The 15079-nt window shown below is 38.2% G+C and overlaps 1 protein-coding gene across 14 annotated transcripts in view; it reads right to left on the bottom strand.

Annotated features, from left to right (window-relative positions):
• Positions 1–15079, bottom strand: part of Cask (calcium/calmodulin dependent serine protein kinase) — a 350284-nt gene that overhangs the window by 93891 nt on the left and 241314 nt on the right. For all 14 annotated transcript variants that reach the window (XM_048461595.3, XM_085684363.2, XM_048461593.3 and 11 more), the window contains exons 7-9: positions 12976–13151; positions 7401–7523; positions 2071–2154 (exon numbers count right to left, since the gene is read on the bottom strand). In XM_048461595.3, the coding sequence (XP_048317552.1) occupies positions 2071–2154; positions 7401–7523; positions 12976–13151 (383 nt within the window). The remainder of the gene's footprint in view (positions 1–2070; positions 2155–7400; positions 7524–12975; positions 13152–15079) is intronic.

Consider the following 15079-nt stretch of genomic DNA (forward strand, 5'->3'; position numbering starts at 1 on the left):
AGGAGGAGAATGAGCTCCTTGAGGAGGGCAGGCATGGCATGTGTTAACCTGGTGGCTGACAATTCTCAGGAATGCAGCCTTGCCAGAAGCTGAAAACAAGCCTGTAATGATTAGGCTGACGTTCCTAATTCTATGTTGCTTGGCTGGTCTCGAGACTTTAAATAGCCTGCAAAGGGATGTGGTAAATCCACATGACCCCTATTTGTTGCGATAGTTTGGCCCCGTTCAAATGAATCTTAGTCACCAGTTTGGCTATTTTCGGTCTAAGTCTGCTTCTGTGGCACCAGGGGAAGAACATGTCTCCTGTGACGGGCGAGCCCAAGCCCGAGTGAAACATCTGTTTTTGGGCAATGGAAGGTTCAACCTCACATAGCATAATGTTATGTGAAGCCAAAAGAGGACGAAAGATTAAAAAGATTTAGAGAAGAGTTAAAAAAGAAGCCCATAGTTTCTTTGAACAGTTGGACAGGAAACTTAACTGCAAAAGAGCTGACCAAATTTTACTCTGGATGATTAGTTTTTTTTCCACTGGATGCCTATACCAGTTTAAGTACACGTCAAGGTAAAGATGTCAAACATTAAGAAACCGCCTTTGGCCAAGTGGTGGTGGTACACTCAGGAGGCAGAGGCCAGTGGATCTCTGTGTCTGAAGTCATTCTGGTCTACATAGTGAGGTCCAGAACAGCCAGGGCTTACACAAAGGAACCCTAGTATCTTTGGGCACTAGGTCAATGATGGCATATCATTAATGACTATTTTTTGCCACGGATCTTATAAAAGCAGATAGAGGAGAGCCAGTTTGGACTCCGTACAACAAGAAAATTAGGAGAAAAGCTTAAATAGGAATGCTCAATATTAATAATGATATGTGAAAAGTTCTTTTTCTGTTCATCAGCATTCAACATCCAATAGAATCTTCTACAAGGGTGGGAATGTTTTTTATTTATGCTATTCAATATCATAGCTAATAGCCTGCTGAGCACTTGAAACATGATGGGGAACAGGCACTTGGATTCTTAAATTTTAAGTAACTTAAATTCACATAGGTACATGTGGCTATTAGAACGTGAGAGTTTCCCCAAACATTTACATAAAAATCTACAGCTGTATAAATATCATTCATAATCTTCAAGAGATAAAGAATAATAAATTAATAGTGTAATTTAGGACATCTGAAAATACTCAACAAGTTTTGAGTTTGTAGGAATCACGTGACTAGAGACCATTCTCTATCTAGTCAGCCACTTACAGAACAGACTTAACACATTCAGCACCACAGATCAAGTAAGCAGCAATCATTTCCTCTGTATCTCTGTGCTCCGGTGTTGCTGTCCCACAGCATTTCCTTCCAGAGCTGGAAACATCCACCATGGATGTAGTTCAGAAAGGTCTGAACTACAATGGCTTCCCATGAAGGGTATTATCACAGTGCCTTTTCACTTTTTGAGGAAGAGGATAAGAAGAGTAGGCAAGAAAATTAACTTGGAAGAATAAAAGATGGCAGGCGATCTGCAAATATTTTCTTACCGATTATGGTAGTGGGGCTTTCATTTATTGCTTTATGATGGTTGTTCAATTGTAGATCCTATGTTAACCCAGTTACAGTTTCCAGTGAACCAAAATCACACTTAAAAATTAAAGTCTTATTATCATTGTTTGTTTAACATTTTGAAGTAGTGTCTTACTTTGTAGCACAGGCTGGCCAGAACCTAATAAATCTGCCTCAGTTTTTTTCAGTGGTGGGATTATAGATGTATGTCATGTTATATTTTCTGTCAATACATTTATGTTTCATAACATAACCATATCTCTGCTATGAATTTTAAAAACAAAACAAATTGAAAATATGTGTATTCTAGTTGCTAAATTTTGTTTTAATTCCTACTGAAATATTAACTTAAAATGATCTTAAAGACCAAAAGTTTACTGAAATGGCAACAATTTTTAAAATTATTTAGCTGTAGCAAAAATGATGGCTGATATAAGGATGTGTCTGTAGGAATGTAAACAGAATAAAAGGATGATCACTTACTCCATCTAGTAGGTTTTCTGGTGTTTTTTAAAACTTACCTTTAGTTTCCTCCTGGCATTGAATTTCCTCAGTTGTTCTACTGTTTCTGGAAGATGAATTTTGTAGGCATAACGATCCCGCTCCTATAAAAGAAGATTACAATGATACATAATCACTGAAAAAAGTGAAGAAGCTTAATATAAATTATGAAGGTCAAGTCCTTAAATGTGAAGTTTATATTTAATTTTAAGAAATTGGTTATTTTATTTTATATACTGATACATATTCTGAGACAAGAGAAATAAACAGTAAAATTGATGGCTAAATAGTGTTTCTAGCAATAACAAAGAACTAAAGTAATAAGCTATCTAATTTTTAGATATGTGGCTAAAGTTATAATGGTTGTGAAAATAGGAAGTCATCTTTTTCTACTTAATTTTGTAGCTAGCATGCAAAATAACAGATTTCATGGTTGTCTTCATCATGAGCTGTCAGGTAAAATGAGCACTTAAAAATGAAGTCTACACTGACTCAGCATTCTGCACTGTCAGGAATAACTGGACTATAAAAATCACAAAGTCTTCCAACTAGGACAGACTTTTCAAGGGCATCTAATTCAGCTACTTCCCCCATGCAGGGTCTGCTTCAGTCCTTGCCAAGAAAGAAATCGTTCCCTCTGTAGCAGCCCTTTAGAATTCCAAAGAAGCAACTTAGAATTTTATTTTTAAAAAATGAAACTAGATTCCTATCTTTCACCCTGCACAAAAATCAACTCCAAATGGATCAAAGACCTTACCGTAAGACCTGAAATTCTGAAACCATTTGAGGAAAAAATAGGGAAAACACTTGAAAATAGAGGTATAGGAAAGGTTTTTTTCAATAGGACTCTGGTCACTTATGAAATGAGATCAACAATCAACAAATAGGGCCTCATGGTATTAAAAAGGCAAAGGAAACTGTCAATTAACCGTAAAGGCAGCCTATAGAATGGGAGAAAAATCTTTGCTGGCCAGACATCTGGCAGAGAAGTAGTATTTGAATTATATAAAGGACTAACAAGAATTAAGAAACAACCAACTCAACAAATGAGCTAATGAAATGAACAGACAGATCCCCAAAGATGAAATAAATATGGTCAATAAATAATATGAAAAAGTTCTCAACTTCACTAGCCATTTGAGAAATTCAAGTCAGAACTAGCTAGAAAGACAATTGTTAAGTAAACAATTAGCAAATGTTGGGGTACTATTTTCTGAATGGTCAAAATAAAGCAAGGATCTATCACAAAGTTTAAGGAGCGAGAATGTGTGGAAATTAATACATGTAGAGAGAATGCAGTGATGGGACAGTGAAGACAGATCAGATGGGAGGGATGACAAGGACGGGGCAGGGCAGATTGGCTTTATTATGAGAGGGCAGAGATAAAGGTGCTTGCTGCTAAGCCTCATGACTTGAGTTTGATGCCCAGAACCTACATGAAAGAGAGAACCAGCCCCACAAACTATCCTCTGACCCCTCGCTCCAATGTGTGCCATGGCATATCACCTAAACAAATATGTAAACAAATGTGAAAGAGCTTCTTATGAACATTCACATGAAACTCAGTCTTCGTATGAATATACAGTTAATTTCTCTAAGAAAAAGATAGAATGGCTGGGTCGTGTGACTGGTCTGTTTAACTTTTTAAGAGGAGGTCAAACTGTTTTACAAATTGGGTGTATCCTTTTACATTCCTAGTAAAAGCATGAGTTTCAATTGTTCTATATCTTTGTCAACATTAGGTGTGGTTAGTAATTTATTAATTTTTTGTTTACATTTATTTAACACATGAGTGTTTTGCCTACATGTATGTATATGCATCATGTGTGCACAGTGTCTGTAGAGGCCAGAAGATGGCATCAGATTTTTTGGAATTGGAGTTACATGTGAGTCACCATGTAAGTGCTGGAAATCGAATCTGAGCCCTCTGGAACAGCGGTCAGTGCTCTTAACTCTTGATCTATCTGTCTAGTCCCAGTAATTTTTATTTTAGCCATTCTAACACAAGTATACAGGGAGCTCACTGTGGAATTATTTGGATTTTCCTACCTAATAGCATAAATATATTCCCCGAAGTGTTAGGTAATGACGATAAGGAAATCAGTTCAGAAGTGAAGAACTGAAATGACTGCCTGGTAGGGAGTGATGAGACAGAGAAAGCACATTTCATCACATGCCTCTGCTCAATAAGACCCTAGCTAGGTTACCTGATGTAATGGCTAGAAGACTGAAAGGCGGAGAAAGGAATGTAGACATTTTAGGGATTCCAGGCTTTCAGGAGAAAGCTAAGGCTGACATTGCTGCTATTTCCGTTATCTATTTTACTTTAGGTTTGATTCCTGACATATCCTAGCCTAGGTATAAGGCTGTAGCCCGAAAAGTCAAAGGACAAGTAACAATGACCAAATGAGCCCAGAGAAAAGCCCACGGAGAAGAGGACGACGGTGAGAATAGAACCTTGTGGCCATTTCACAGCCTGGCTCTGTCTTCCTTTTAGACTAGGAAGTTTACTACAACTGTGACCCTGAACTCTGCCTGCACTTAATCCTGCTCTTGTTGGGATGGCTATTCTGATAAGTATGATTAATTCAGATAGAAAAGGGCATTAAAGAGATGCAGTCAACAACTATATAAAGGCATTCATATATTACTCGGTTTAATACTCAGATTATTTTTCAACACAGAATAAATAAGAAAGACCTATTTCATTTAACTGAAGAAATAATTCTTTTGCTCTTATTTTTGACTCAAAACAATGATACTTTTGATTTTGGATACCCTTTATTACAAGAATTTTCATGATTCTGTTTCTTTACTTTGTAGTTATTGAGGGCATTTTCATTAAGCCTTGGCTTACATTTTTGCCATTCTAAATCAATATAACTTGTATCCACTGTTATGAGACACATATATACATGAACAAGGGTTAAATGTAAGAAAGTTGCTCCTTCCAGTTAGATAAGCTCTTCACTGACTTCTTTATCTCCAGGAATAACAAGTAGTTCATACATGAAAGTGACTCTGAGTTCAGCTTTCCAGACTTTTCCTTTTATGCTATTGACATTTTAAAACATTTTGGTGCCAGAAATCTATTCTGTATGGAACTCAGACTACTTAAGATGAGAACTATAATCACTGATAGATACAAGAATTTCCAGAAAGAAATATGTTATTAGCCAAGATAAGCTTTGATAACGAAAGCCACTGTAACAGTATAATGCTAAGACATCTTTTAAAGGATCTTAAAAATGACTTAAACAGCTGTATTGTCCTTATTTGGCAGTAAAACTAACTTCTAAATGACAAAAGAGCTTCATTGCAAAAAACTTAGAGAAGCAAAGAAAGAATAGGAATCTTCTAAGCTGTTAATTTCATATCATGAAGAAAAATACTAATAATAAAGTAAAAACTGTTGAAGAATATTTGCTGGGAAAATCAGAAATATTAGTATTAAAATATCAAAAGGTTAAATGCATATTTCAAAAGTAATATTCTTTTTAATGCTACTGGGGACTATACTTGTGTTTTTTTATGCATGCTAGGAAAGTGTTCTATCATTGAATAATATCTCTCAACCCAAGAAGTAATATTTTCAAGGAGAATCAAGATTTACCAAAATGCCAAAATTGCTCTATGATATTATTCCATGTCATTACCACCAGGAATACAGTATTAATCAATACTTTTACATCTATTTTGGTGTCTTGCATAACCCTGGAGGAAGCAACAGGGTATAACAGTAGCCAGGGAAGACTTTACCAAGAAACTGGTGTGTATCTAAATAAGGATCTGAAGATGGTGAGGGTACAAACCACAGTGTCCTAGAAGAAGAATATTCTAGGCAAAGGGAGGGTTGAGGCAGTGATGTACCTGTGGTCTGAGGATCAGCCTGGAGACCACAATGACAGAAACTGAGGCTCAGGAGATAGGACAGGGTAAAATCAGAAAGCTATCAGGAAACTCAGTTAGATAGCAGGTTAAGGAAAAATACTTCAGGAGAGAGGTCTGGATTCATGCCTCATCATGTACAGACACTTAAAGGCAGTAAAACTCAACAAGGTCTTCCAGGTATGGAGTGAGATGGAGAAAAAGACGAGGAGTAAGAATGAAGGCCAGGCAGTGGCATATCCATGTGATGTGGCAGGTAAGGAAATGAAGAAAAATCAGCAAAAATCTGAGGAGAAACAGCCAGACAAGCAGAAGGGAAACAGAAGGCAGGTATCCTGGGAACCAAGGGAAGAAATTTCAGGACATGGAACTTTGTCAACAGACGAAGAAGGTCTGGCCCTGGGATTTGACCACAGACTTAGCAGCATGAAGGTCAGTAATGACTAGAAAAGAGCTGCTTTTTCTTTTGAGTTTTTGAGATTCTGGGGTTGAAACTCAGGGCCTTGCACATGCTAGGCAAGTACTCTACCGAGGCATACCCATTGCCAATGGGGTTGGTAGGATTGAGATCCTGATTAGTATGAGTTCAAGAGAAAGGAATGGTACAAACTGGGGAAATGGGTACATATAATTCTGTTCAGTTTTGCAGTTGAGGGAAGCAAAGATTGGGGGCAGAAGCTGGAAGAGTTTGCAGAAGCAAGAGAAGACAGATGTGCATGCACGCATGTGAACTTAAGCAAGAAAAACAAATCACAACCCATTAGACCCAAAAGATCCAGAAAACTGATAATGTGGGAAAGAAGGAAGTAGCTGCAGCAATGTCATCTAGCTAGTGAAATGGACAGAATATAGGACATAAATGATAAGTCATGGGAGGATGAACTAAAATCTTGGTTCTATCAGTGACAACTTCTGTGACTTAGGCCAAAATTATGAACATCTCCAAGGATGTATTCTTCCTTGTAAAGCAAGAATTTCCTGTAATTATAGCACAACATTTTAATGAAACAATATTATTTCCTGATGCCTCAAGATATGATTTCCCTTCATCTAGAAAAATGGTATACAAAAACTTCTGAAACATATCTTTTCCCTTAAAGAGAAAATCTATACCATGCCTACTGAAAACCAGTCAAGTACTACAGAGTATAGAGCCACACCCAAAATAAAGATAATGAAGATAACATGGCTACGCCAGCTGTTCCTTTTCATCTTTGGTACATGTGTTGCCAGACAACAGCTTGTCTTCCCTCGCAGATTCTGTCGTAATCTGCTTTTGTGCCCTTTCCAACAGCTGACTATCATACATGTCTCAGATAAGGTGCAAGACAGCAGCACGATGGACAACACCGATGGAAGGGGTAAGAAACAAGCAAAGAGTGAAAGGTTCATCTTCTAGGGTGTTGCACTGCTGTCACTAGCCTTTCAGTCCATGTGGATGGTGAGACATGAGCACAGGTACCTTAAGCCATGGGTGATTCAGTGCTTCATAAACGGTGATCCTTTCAGCAGGATCCAGCATCAGCATGCGGCGCACTAGGTCTTTGGCACTTTCAGAGATATGGCTCCACTGCCTTGGATTCATCTGAGGAGGCAACAAGGAAAGTTCCATGGTTATCTTCAAGGAGTCAACACCTACAATTATTTAACATTCTATAATCTATACTATTTCAGCATAACATTCTCAGAGCAAATAACAGAGACTGGAAGGCCTGTTTCCTGAGGAAAAGGACACATGCAATGCTTTGTGATTTTTTTTCCTCATTATATGAGGATTTGTATCAGCAATTATTCTATTGGTGGTATTAGATTGCAGTATTTCAATATTTAAAAGGTAGAATGCTCACAATTGTGGTTTTTAGTTTTTGATTCTCAGCTAAAAAGGGTAGAATATATTGATCTACAAAGTACTAAAATAGATTTGAAATGAAAAAAGAAAGATTCTTTTTTGGAGACAAGGTTTCCCAGGATGGACTAGAACTCTCTCTAGCCCAAACTGACCTTAAACCTCCAGGTGCTTCTGCCTTAGCATCTTGAGTGCTAGCATTATATAGATCTGCCCTACTATACCCGGCTAAATAAAGTTTTAAAAGTGATGCCTTCAAATACTGGGATTAGTATTTATATTAGTATTAATATTATAGTGTGCTGTGCATCACTGTAATATTAGCAACTGGGATGCTAAGGCAAGGGAATTGTGAGTATGAGTTCAGTCTAGACTGGATAGAAAGTTTGAAAGAATGAAAGAAAGAAGGGGAGAAAGGAAGGGAGGGGAGGGAGGGAGGAAGGAAGAAAGAAAGATGCACACAAGCTCTAAAACAAAAAATAAAATGGTGAGCAACATTAATTGTAAAGCTATAAAATTCATTAATTGGATATTCTGACCAGAGTGTTCAAAATCTGAGGAAAACTATGCTATCACCACACGCCTATAAAATAGCCAATTCCACTTGTATGCTGTACTCGGTAAAGTTACTTCTTTCTTTTAGAGACAAGACAACCAATTTATGTGGTAAAACTGAATAGAACTAAACAGTAAGAATTCCAAGTTTTCCAAAAGTCTTCTGATAATGGTTGTGGATCTTTGAGGCAAAGACTGGAAGGCTCCTGGAAGGGGATATGTCCAAGCCCAGAAATGAGAAAAACATTCAAGGAAAGTACTCAGAGTTTGGGAGTTGGGAAGGAAAGTAGGAACTGGATGTAGTGATGGAGGTGAATATCATTCCCCGTTCAACATCAGGAAGTTGCCTGATTGAATAAGTGACCATATGGGGGCTGCCTGATGCTAGAAACTTCATATAGTATCACAGCTTTTGTAACAGTTGTTGTTGTTTTTCAGTGTTGGAGATGAAACCCTGGTCGTCACATATGCAAGGTCAAGTGCTCTGCTAAGGAGCTACATGTCTAGCTTAGTGTGCTGGCCATAACCAGTAGAGATCTATGTTACCTCTTAAGAGAAAATAATGGAGAATGAATACAGCAATTTAAAGCTAAAAGAAATCACAGTAATTGTATCACAGCATAAAAGAATCATTCCAGTTTGACCAAGGGCTAGCAACAGATAGCTTTGGCTGAGGCGAGGCTTTGAGCTTACAGATATGGAGGGAAAAGCAGCTCCATGCTAGGGAGAGCTCTTACAATTGGAGGATGTTCTATCTTCCTTTTTTTTCGAGGTAAAATTACAAAAGCAACCACTTTCGCTTGTTGAATTTTGTGAGATAACCGGTATGAGACTACTTCAATATTGGTATCCTATTTCCTATTGGAATGTGGTCAATGGACCTGTTTGAAAGTAGTGACTAATTAGGCGGGGCCTAGACAGCTATACTCCTTTGTCTTTATTTTTTCCTTCCTTCCTTCCTTTCTTCCTTCCTTTCTCCCCCCCCCCTTTTTGCCAACTTGACACACCTAGACTTATATGGGAAGGAAAAGCTCAGTTGAGAAAATGCCTCCATCAGATTGGCCTATAGAGAAGTCTGTAGGGATTTTCTTGATTAATGATTGATGTGGGAGGGGAGGGCCCAGGCCACAAGCAGTGGTTCTGAATTGTATAAAAAAGCAGACCAAGCAAGTGAAGGGTCACAAACCCGTAAGCAACATTCTTCCATGATCTTTGCTTCACTCTTTTGCCTCCAAGTTCCTGTGTTGGTTTCACTCCCATTGATGGACTGTAACCTGTTACCCAAATAAACTCTTACCCCCACAACTTGCTGTTGGTCATGGTATTTCATCACAGTAGTAGAAATCTAACTAAAACACTCTTCTTCCCTATCCTCAGGCTCATGTGATCTTCAAAATCTGATTTTCTTTTTCTTGGCAAATGAAAAGATCTGTAAGTGGTGGTTATGAAGTTTGAAGAAAGGATTCGAATGGTAATTGCCTGCTCTTTTTATGAGGGTGTCTGACACTGACAATGCAGTCTTTCAGCTGGCAAAACTAGATAACACTGAGTTATCAGGGGCAAAAAAAACCCCTGAGTTAGAAAATAGTTACTCATTTAAATAGCATTTATTTGAAATATTAGCATGTATTCCAGTTAAATAGTATTCTCTGACATCTACCTTAAAAGAGCAATGATGGGAAGAACAATGACATGTAGGGAGAAGGACAAATAGCAAGTGTTGTCTTTCCTACATAGAATCTAGATTTAAAACATATACACACATGAAAGCAGAAGGGGGTCTATTTGAAGAAAGGGAACCAGAGGGAGGGAGGAGGAAGAACAAGGCTGGGTAATGGAGGAGCATATGTGAGCAAGTGTGTGTGTGTGTGTGTGTGTGTGTGTGTGTGTGTGTGTGTGTGCAAAAATGCCACAAGAAAACCTACTATTGTGTATGCTGGCAAAAATTTAATAATAAAATGGAAAAAAAAAGGATCAAGCAAGTCAGCAAATGAGAATCACGTCTAAGTCCAAGCACTTAAGAGCAGGAGCAGCTTCCAACTGAGCTATAGTACATTTAGAAGGTGTCACTGAGCTTTTCTTACAAATGATAAGTACCATCGGGGTGTCAACATGATTTTTTTTTTGTTTTGGAATAACCTGAAAGTCTGTGAAATTCAGAATAAGATTGCAATATACTAGCTTTTGAAGCTGAGGACTCTGCCTTATTCTTGTGTTATTGATGCTTTCCATAATAAAGAAGCGACAATACATATTGATAGAATCATCACAGTATTTTAAAAAAGGAGACAAGACCCATGAATTCACAGAGGTATTAGAAGTGGACCTATACTTTAAACTGCTGATGAAAACCTGGGCCTTTTGTAAATGAAACATTGAAGGCAAACAAGAAGTTAGATTAGCCAAATAAAATAAGAAATAAGTTATAAGGCACAAAGTTTCAAGTATTTAAAGCATTGAATACTTATTTTTATGCCTTGGTACAGAAATTATGGTATAGTTGCTACCTTATCACTTCCTATAATATTAGCACCAGTCGCTAGGAATAGGATATTTTAAAATAATTTTTGGACATTACAAATAGTCCAAATTTCTTACCAAGGCATAAAAATAAGTATTCAATGCTTTAAAAATAGACAAAATCAAATATCAGACGCTGTTGGAATGAAGCACATTGCCTTGGAAACCAGGAAGTTAGCAACAACTGAACAAACACAAAGGAAGACTTCTATTATTAGCAAATGCTTATAACTCAAAAAGGCAGGTGGGAGATTTTCTTATATGGTAACTACGCCATCAGCTGCTGAGGAGATCGAATGCAGAGCTCAGTGTAGTTCCAGGTGCACATGAAGTGCTCTGTCTCAGATGCTAGAATTCTTTATTTGTATTAACGTGGTACTTGTCTTTGTTTCCTTCTTTCTTTTTGGTGTTTTTGAGACAGCTTCACTATGTAGCCTTGGCTAGTCTGGAGTTTTCTATGTAGACTAGGCTAGCCTCAAATTTAAACAAATCCTCTTGCCTCAGTCTCCCAAGTGCTGGGGTTAAAGGTATCACCACCATGCCTGGCCCTTGGTGCATTTTCACCTGAGTTTCTTTCAATACATTAGTATCTGTAATTTCATTCAATTTAGTGCCATTCAACTAGAAAGCCCAGTCTATGTATTTCTGATAATCACTCGGTCTCCAAGGACAGGAGGGCAACGACTACTTAAGAAGCAACCTCCTATAGTATTTAGTTACTTTGAAAGTAGTACTTTTATTTATTAGTCGTCAACTGACTCTAAGAGAAGCAGAAAAAGCTATACTTATAACTTCTGACAGTGCACAAGGCAAACATACTAAATCATTGACCATTTCCACTTCCATGTGTTTTAATTATAGTTTGAAAGGATGAGACTGCAACTCTGAAACTACCTTCCCACATTATGGACTAGAAAGATGGCTTAGCTACGAGAGTGAGTATTGCTGTTGCCCAGAGCATGTGCTCAACTCCTAGTTTCCACAGGAGGCTCCAGGGAGATCTGGTCTCCACGGGCACCTGCTTTCTGGTGCACATATCCACACACAGACATATGCGTACACATAATTAAAAATCAAATCTTTCAAAATTATAACATTACTGACAAAATTAAAAGAAAATGTTAGTGGCCTCCGTTTGGGAGTCTAGTGTTACATAAACTTGTATTTGTATTTGGTCTTATGTTACCAGGCACAGCCAAAAATGAAGTAATGATTCAGTTGAATAGAAAACATGAGCTTCAGTGATAATGGGACAAAGTTCCTCAACATCTAAATGCCTTGACCAGAGACGAAGACACACACTCTCATGGTTCCAGACCCTACCAGCTACATGTGTTAGAATATGGTTAAAAATGTAAGAATAATCAGCTTACTTATTTCTGAGAGGCTTTTAGGTCTTTTTTGAGATAGCCCTCCACAATGTCAGTAGTAGCATTATTTTTAAAATAATAAAAGCAGTAATCTGGAGATTACAAGGCAATAACGATAGTTCAGGTTTTTAATGCACAAAATATGAACTTTAAGTCATATTAATTGGGGCTGAAGAGATGGCTTAGCTCTTCGGGAGGACCCAAGTTTGGGTCCTAGCATCCACACTGGGTGGCTCACTACTGCCTGTAACTCTAGTTCCAGGGGATCCAACACCTCTGGCCTCTGCAAGAACCTGCATTCACGTGCAGACACATATTTAAAATTAAAATAAGAAAACAAATTCTTTAGAGAAAATACCTCTGAATTGTTATCATGAAGCACGGTTGTGATGCTCACATGTCAGTTTACTCTGTAATATATTAAGACATTTTTCTGCTATATTGGTCGAAATTTAAAATTAGGATAAGAAACAACTTAAAGTATCTGAGTGAAATTTCCATTTGAATGTTATAAATTAAGAAAAAAGCTTTAAAAATAAAGGCTTTTTCATTACTATATAAAAAAGACCCACAGAAGTCTGCTTCTCATTGAGTTGAGCTCATGGTGACTCACAACTTTATCCAGACTCCACTGTGCTTCAACACAGACCTTTGCTACGGTGGGGTGAGTACCTAGGTGACAGTCAGTTGGTGGGCAAAGACAGAGAGTAACTTCAAAACATCTTTTGGGATCTTTTCTCCATTACCTTATATTTTCCTTTAATAATGCCTTCAAACAGTCTTTCCTTGGTTCCATAGAAAGGCAAGCAACCGCTGAGCAGGATGAAGAGGATCACGCCACAGCCCCAGACATCGACAGGCTTTCCATAAGGCTCTCTCTTGACTACTTCTGGGGCCATAAAGTGAGGTGTTCCAACGCGTCCTGTATTTAAAACAACAGTATGAAAAACTGGTTTTATGAAATGTTTTTTTTTTTCCTATTTGAAATCTAAAAATAAAAAAGTAATACGGCCTTGTGGTGGTGGCGCACATCTTTATTCCCAGCACTCAGGAGGCAGAGGCAGGCAGATCTCTGTAAGTTTCAGGCCAGCCTGGTCTACAGAGCAAGTTCCAGAACAGAGAAACCCTGGCTTGAAACTGCTCCCCGAAAAGCATTATCTGTCTGAATGTTCTTCAAACACTTCTCTTTATAAAAGGAAGGAAAAATAGTTTATCTGATCACATTTTAAAAACACTGGGTCTAGAACAGCACCTGGTACTTATCTCTGAATTCTGCATGTTATATAATAGGCTTTTATTTCTTGCATCTTCAAGAAGTTTAAATGTTTTAATTTAGAGTGGGGGCAGGGAAGAGTGAGTTGACAGAGCCTGGAAGAGGTGGAAGGCCTGCCTTGGATAGAGGCAGGGGCAAGGGCAGGGAGAGGGCATAAGTGAGCAAGAATTTGATGGTAAACAATTACTTTTAATTGCCAGGTTCCTATTAGGTTGATTGCAGCAATTCTCAAAGGTCACTGGGGATAAACATTAGCTCCCTCCTAATGCTAACACTCGAAGAGAGTAACTCCCTCCCTCCCATGCAGCCTTTTTTTTTTTTTTGAGACAGGCTTTCTCTGTGTAACAGTCCTGGCTCTCCTTGAATTCACTATGTAGATCAGGCTGGCCTCAAGCCCACAGAGATCCACTTGCCTCTGCCTCCCAAGTACTGTAGTGCTTGGATTAAAGGCGTGCGTCACCATGCCTAGCTGGCTCATAGGAGTTGAGTGCTAAAGTACCATCTGACTTTTTCACTCTCATCTTCTATAAAGGATTTTCTTTTTTCCTCTCTCTAACACTATCTGCTTGTACATCAAAACCATTTTTAACTGAGTACCAAAAAAGATAGTCTTTTCCTCTATGGAGGAATAAAAGTCTTAAACTCTAGGGAAAGGACTTTGGGATGGGCCATTGACTACCAGACTTGGCAGCTCTTTTACATTTTGCAGGCCCAGCCCTGCCTTCCTTTGTTTGTTCATTCCTGTCTCTTCTTATGCTGAATCCAAGATCATCTATACTTTGAAGGTTGCAAAATACTTTATCTCACTGTGGTTCAGAGTTTAAAAACAACCTAAGAAATCTTTTAGTCCATCTACAGAGACTATGTTGCAAAGGCCTCTTGTTTATCAAACTCAGCTGGGATGGAGAGGGCTAATGATCTCTGCTGCAGATTCTTCTGGTTTCCCTTTCATTCCTCATAATGGAAGAGATTAATTTCAGGGTTCCAACAGGAAAAATACCCTCATTTAAAATGTACAATGAAAACTCAGTACTGGCTACAAGGACCTGATGAGAGAAATAGTTTTTATTTCTGGATTGCCTAATTTTGCTTCCTCAAGCAGCATAAAGGAGCTGCAGTGTTGGGATCTGAACCTTCCAGCTCATTGGCAACTTCCATAAGGCAGGGTACCAGGAAAATAAGCATTGTTCTGATGGACAGGGCAGGAGCTGGCAGAAGAAGAGAAAAGTAGGTCTAAGAGCTCAGGGCATCATTTGAAACACTGCTCCCAGGACCCATGGATACCTGCTAAAAAGTTCACTTGGTACTTTGACATTCAACTCCTACGACTTCCTACTCAGGTATGAGTGACTCATTGTGTGTGTGTGTGGGGAATAATCCAAACCACCACAGTCTAGGCCCAGTCATTTATCTGAACTGAAGAAATGAGTGCTATCTTTGGGAGGATATATACTCTCAGCTCAAGAATTTGTTCAGAGATGACAGAGATAGTTTTAAATTTTAAGTACATCTGTAATGTAAAAAACTTCACCAAACTCCTTGCTTTTGCTACCAATTTTCACTTTATTTTTTTTTTG

The sequence above is a fragment of the Myodes glareolus genome, chromosome X, assembly GCF_982192425.1.
Source record: "Myodes glareolus chromosome X, mMyoGla1.1, whole genome shotgun sequence".
NCBI lineage: Eukaryota > Metazoa > Chordata > Mammalia > Rodentia > Cricetidae > Myodes > Myodes glareolus.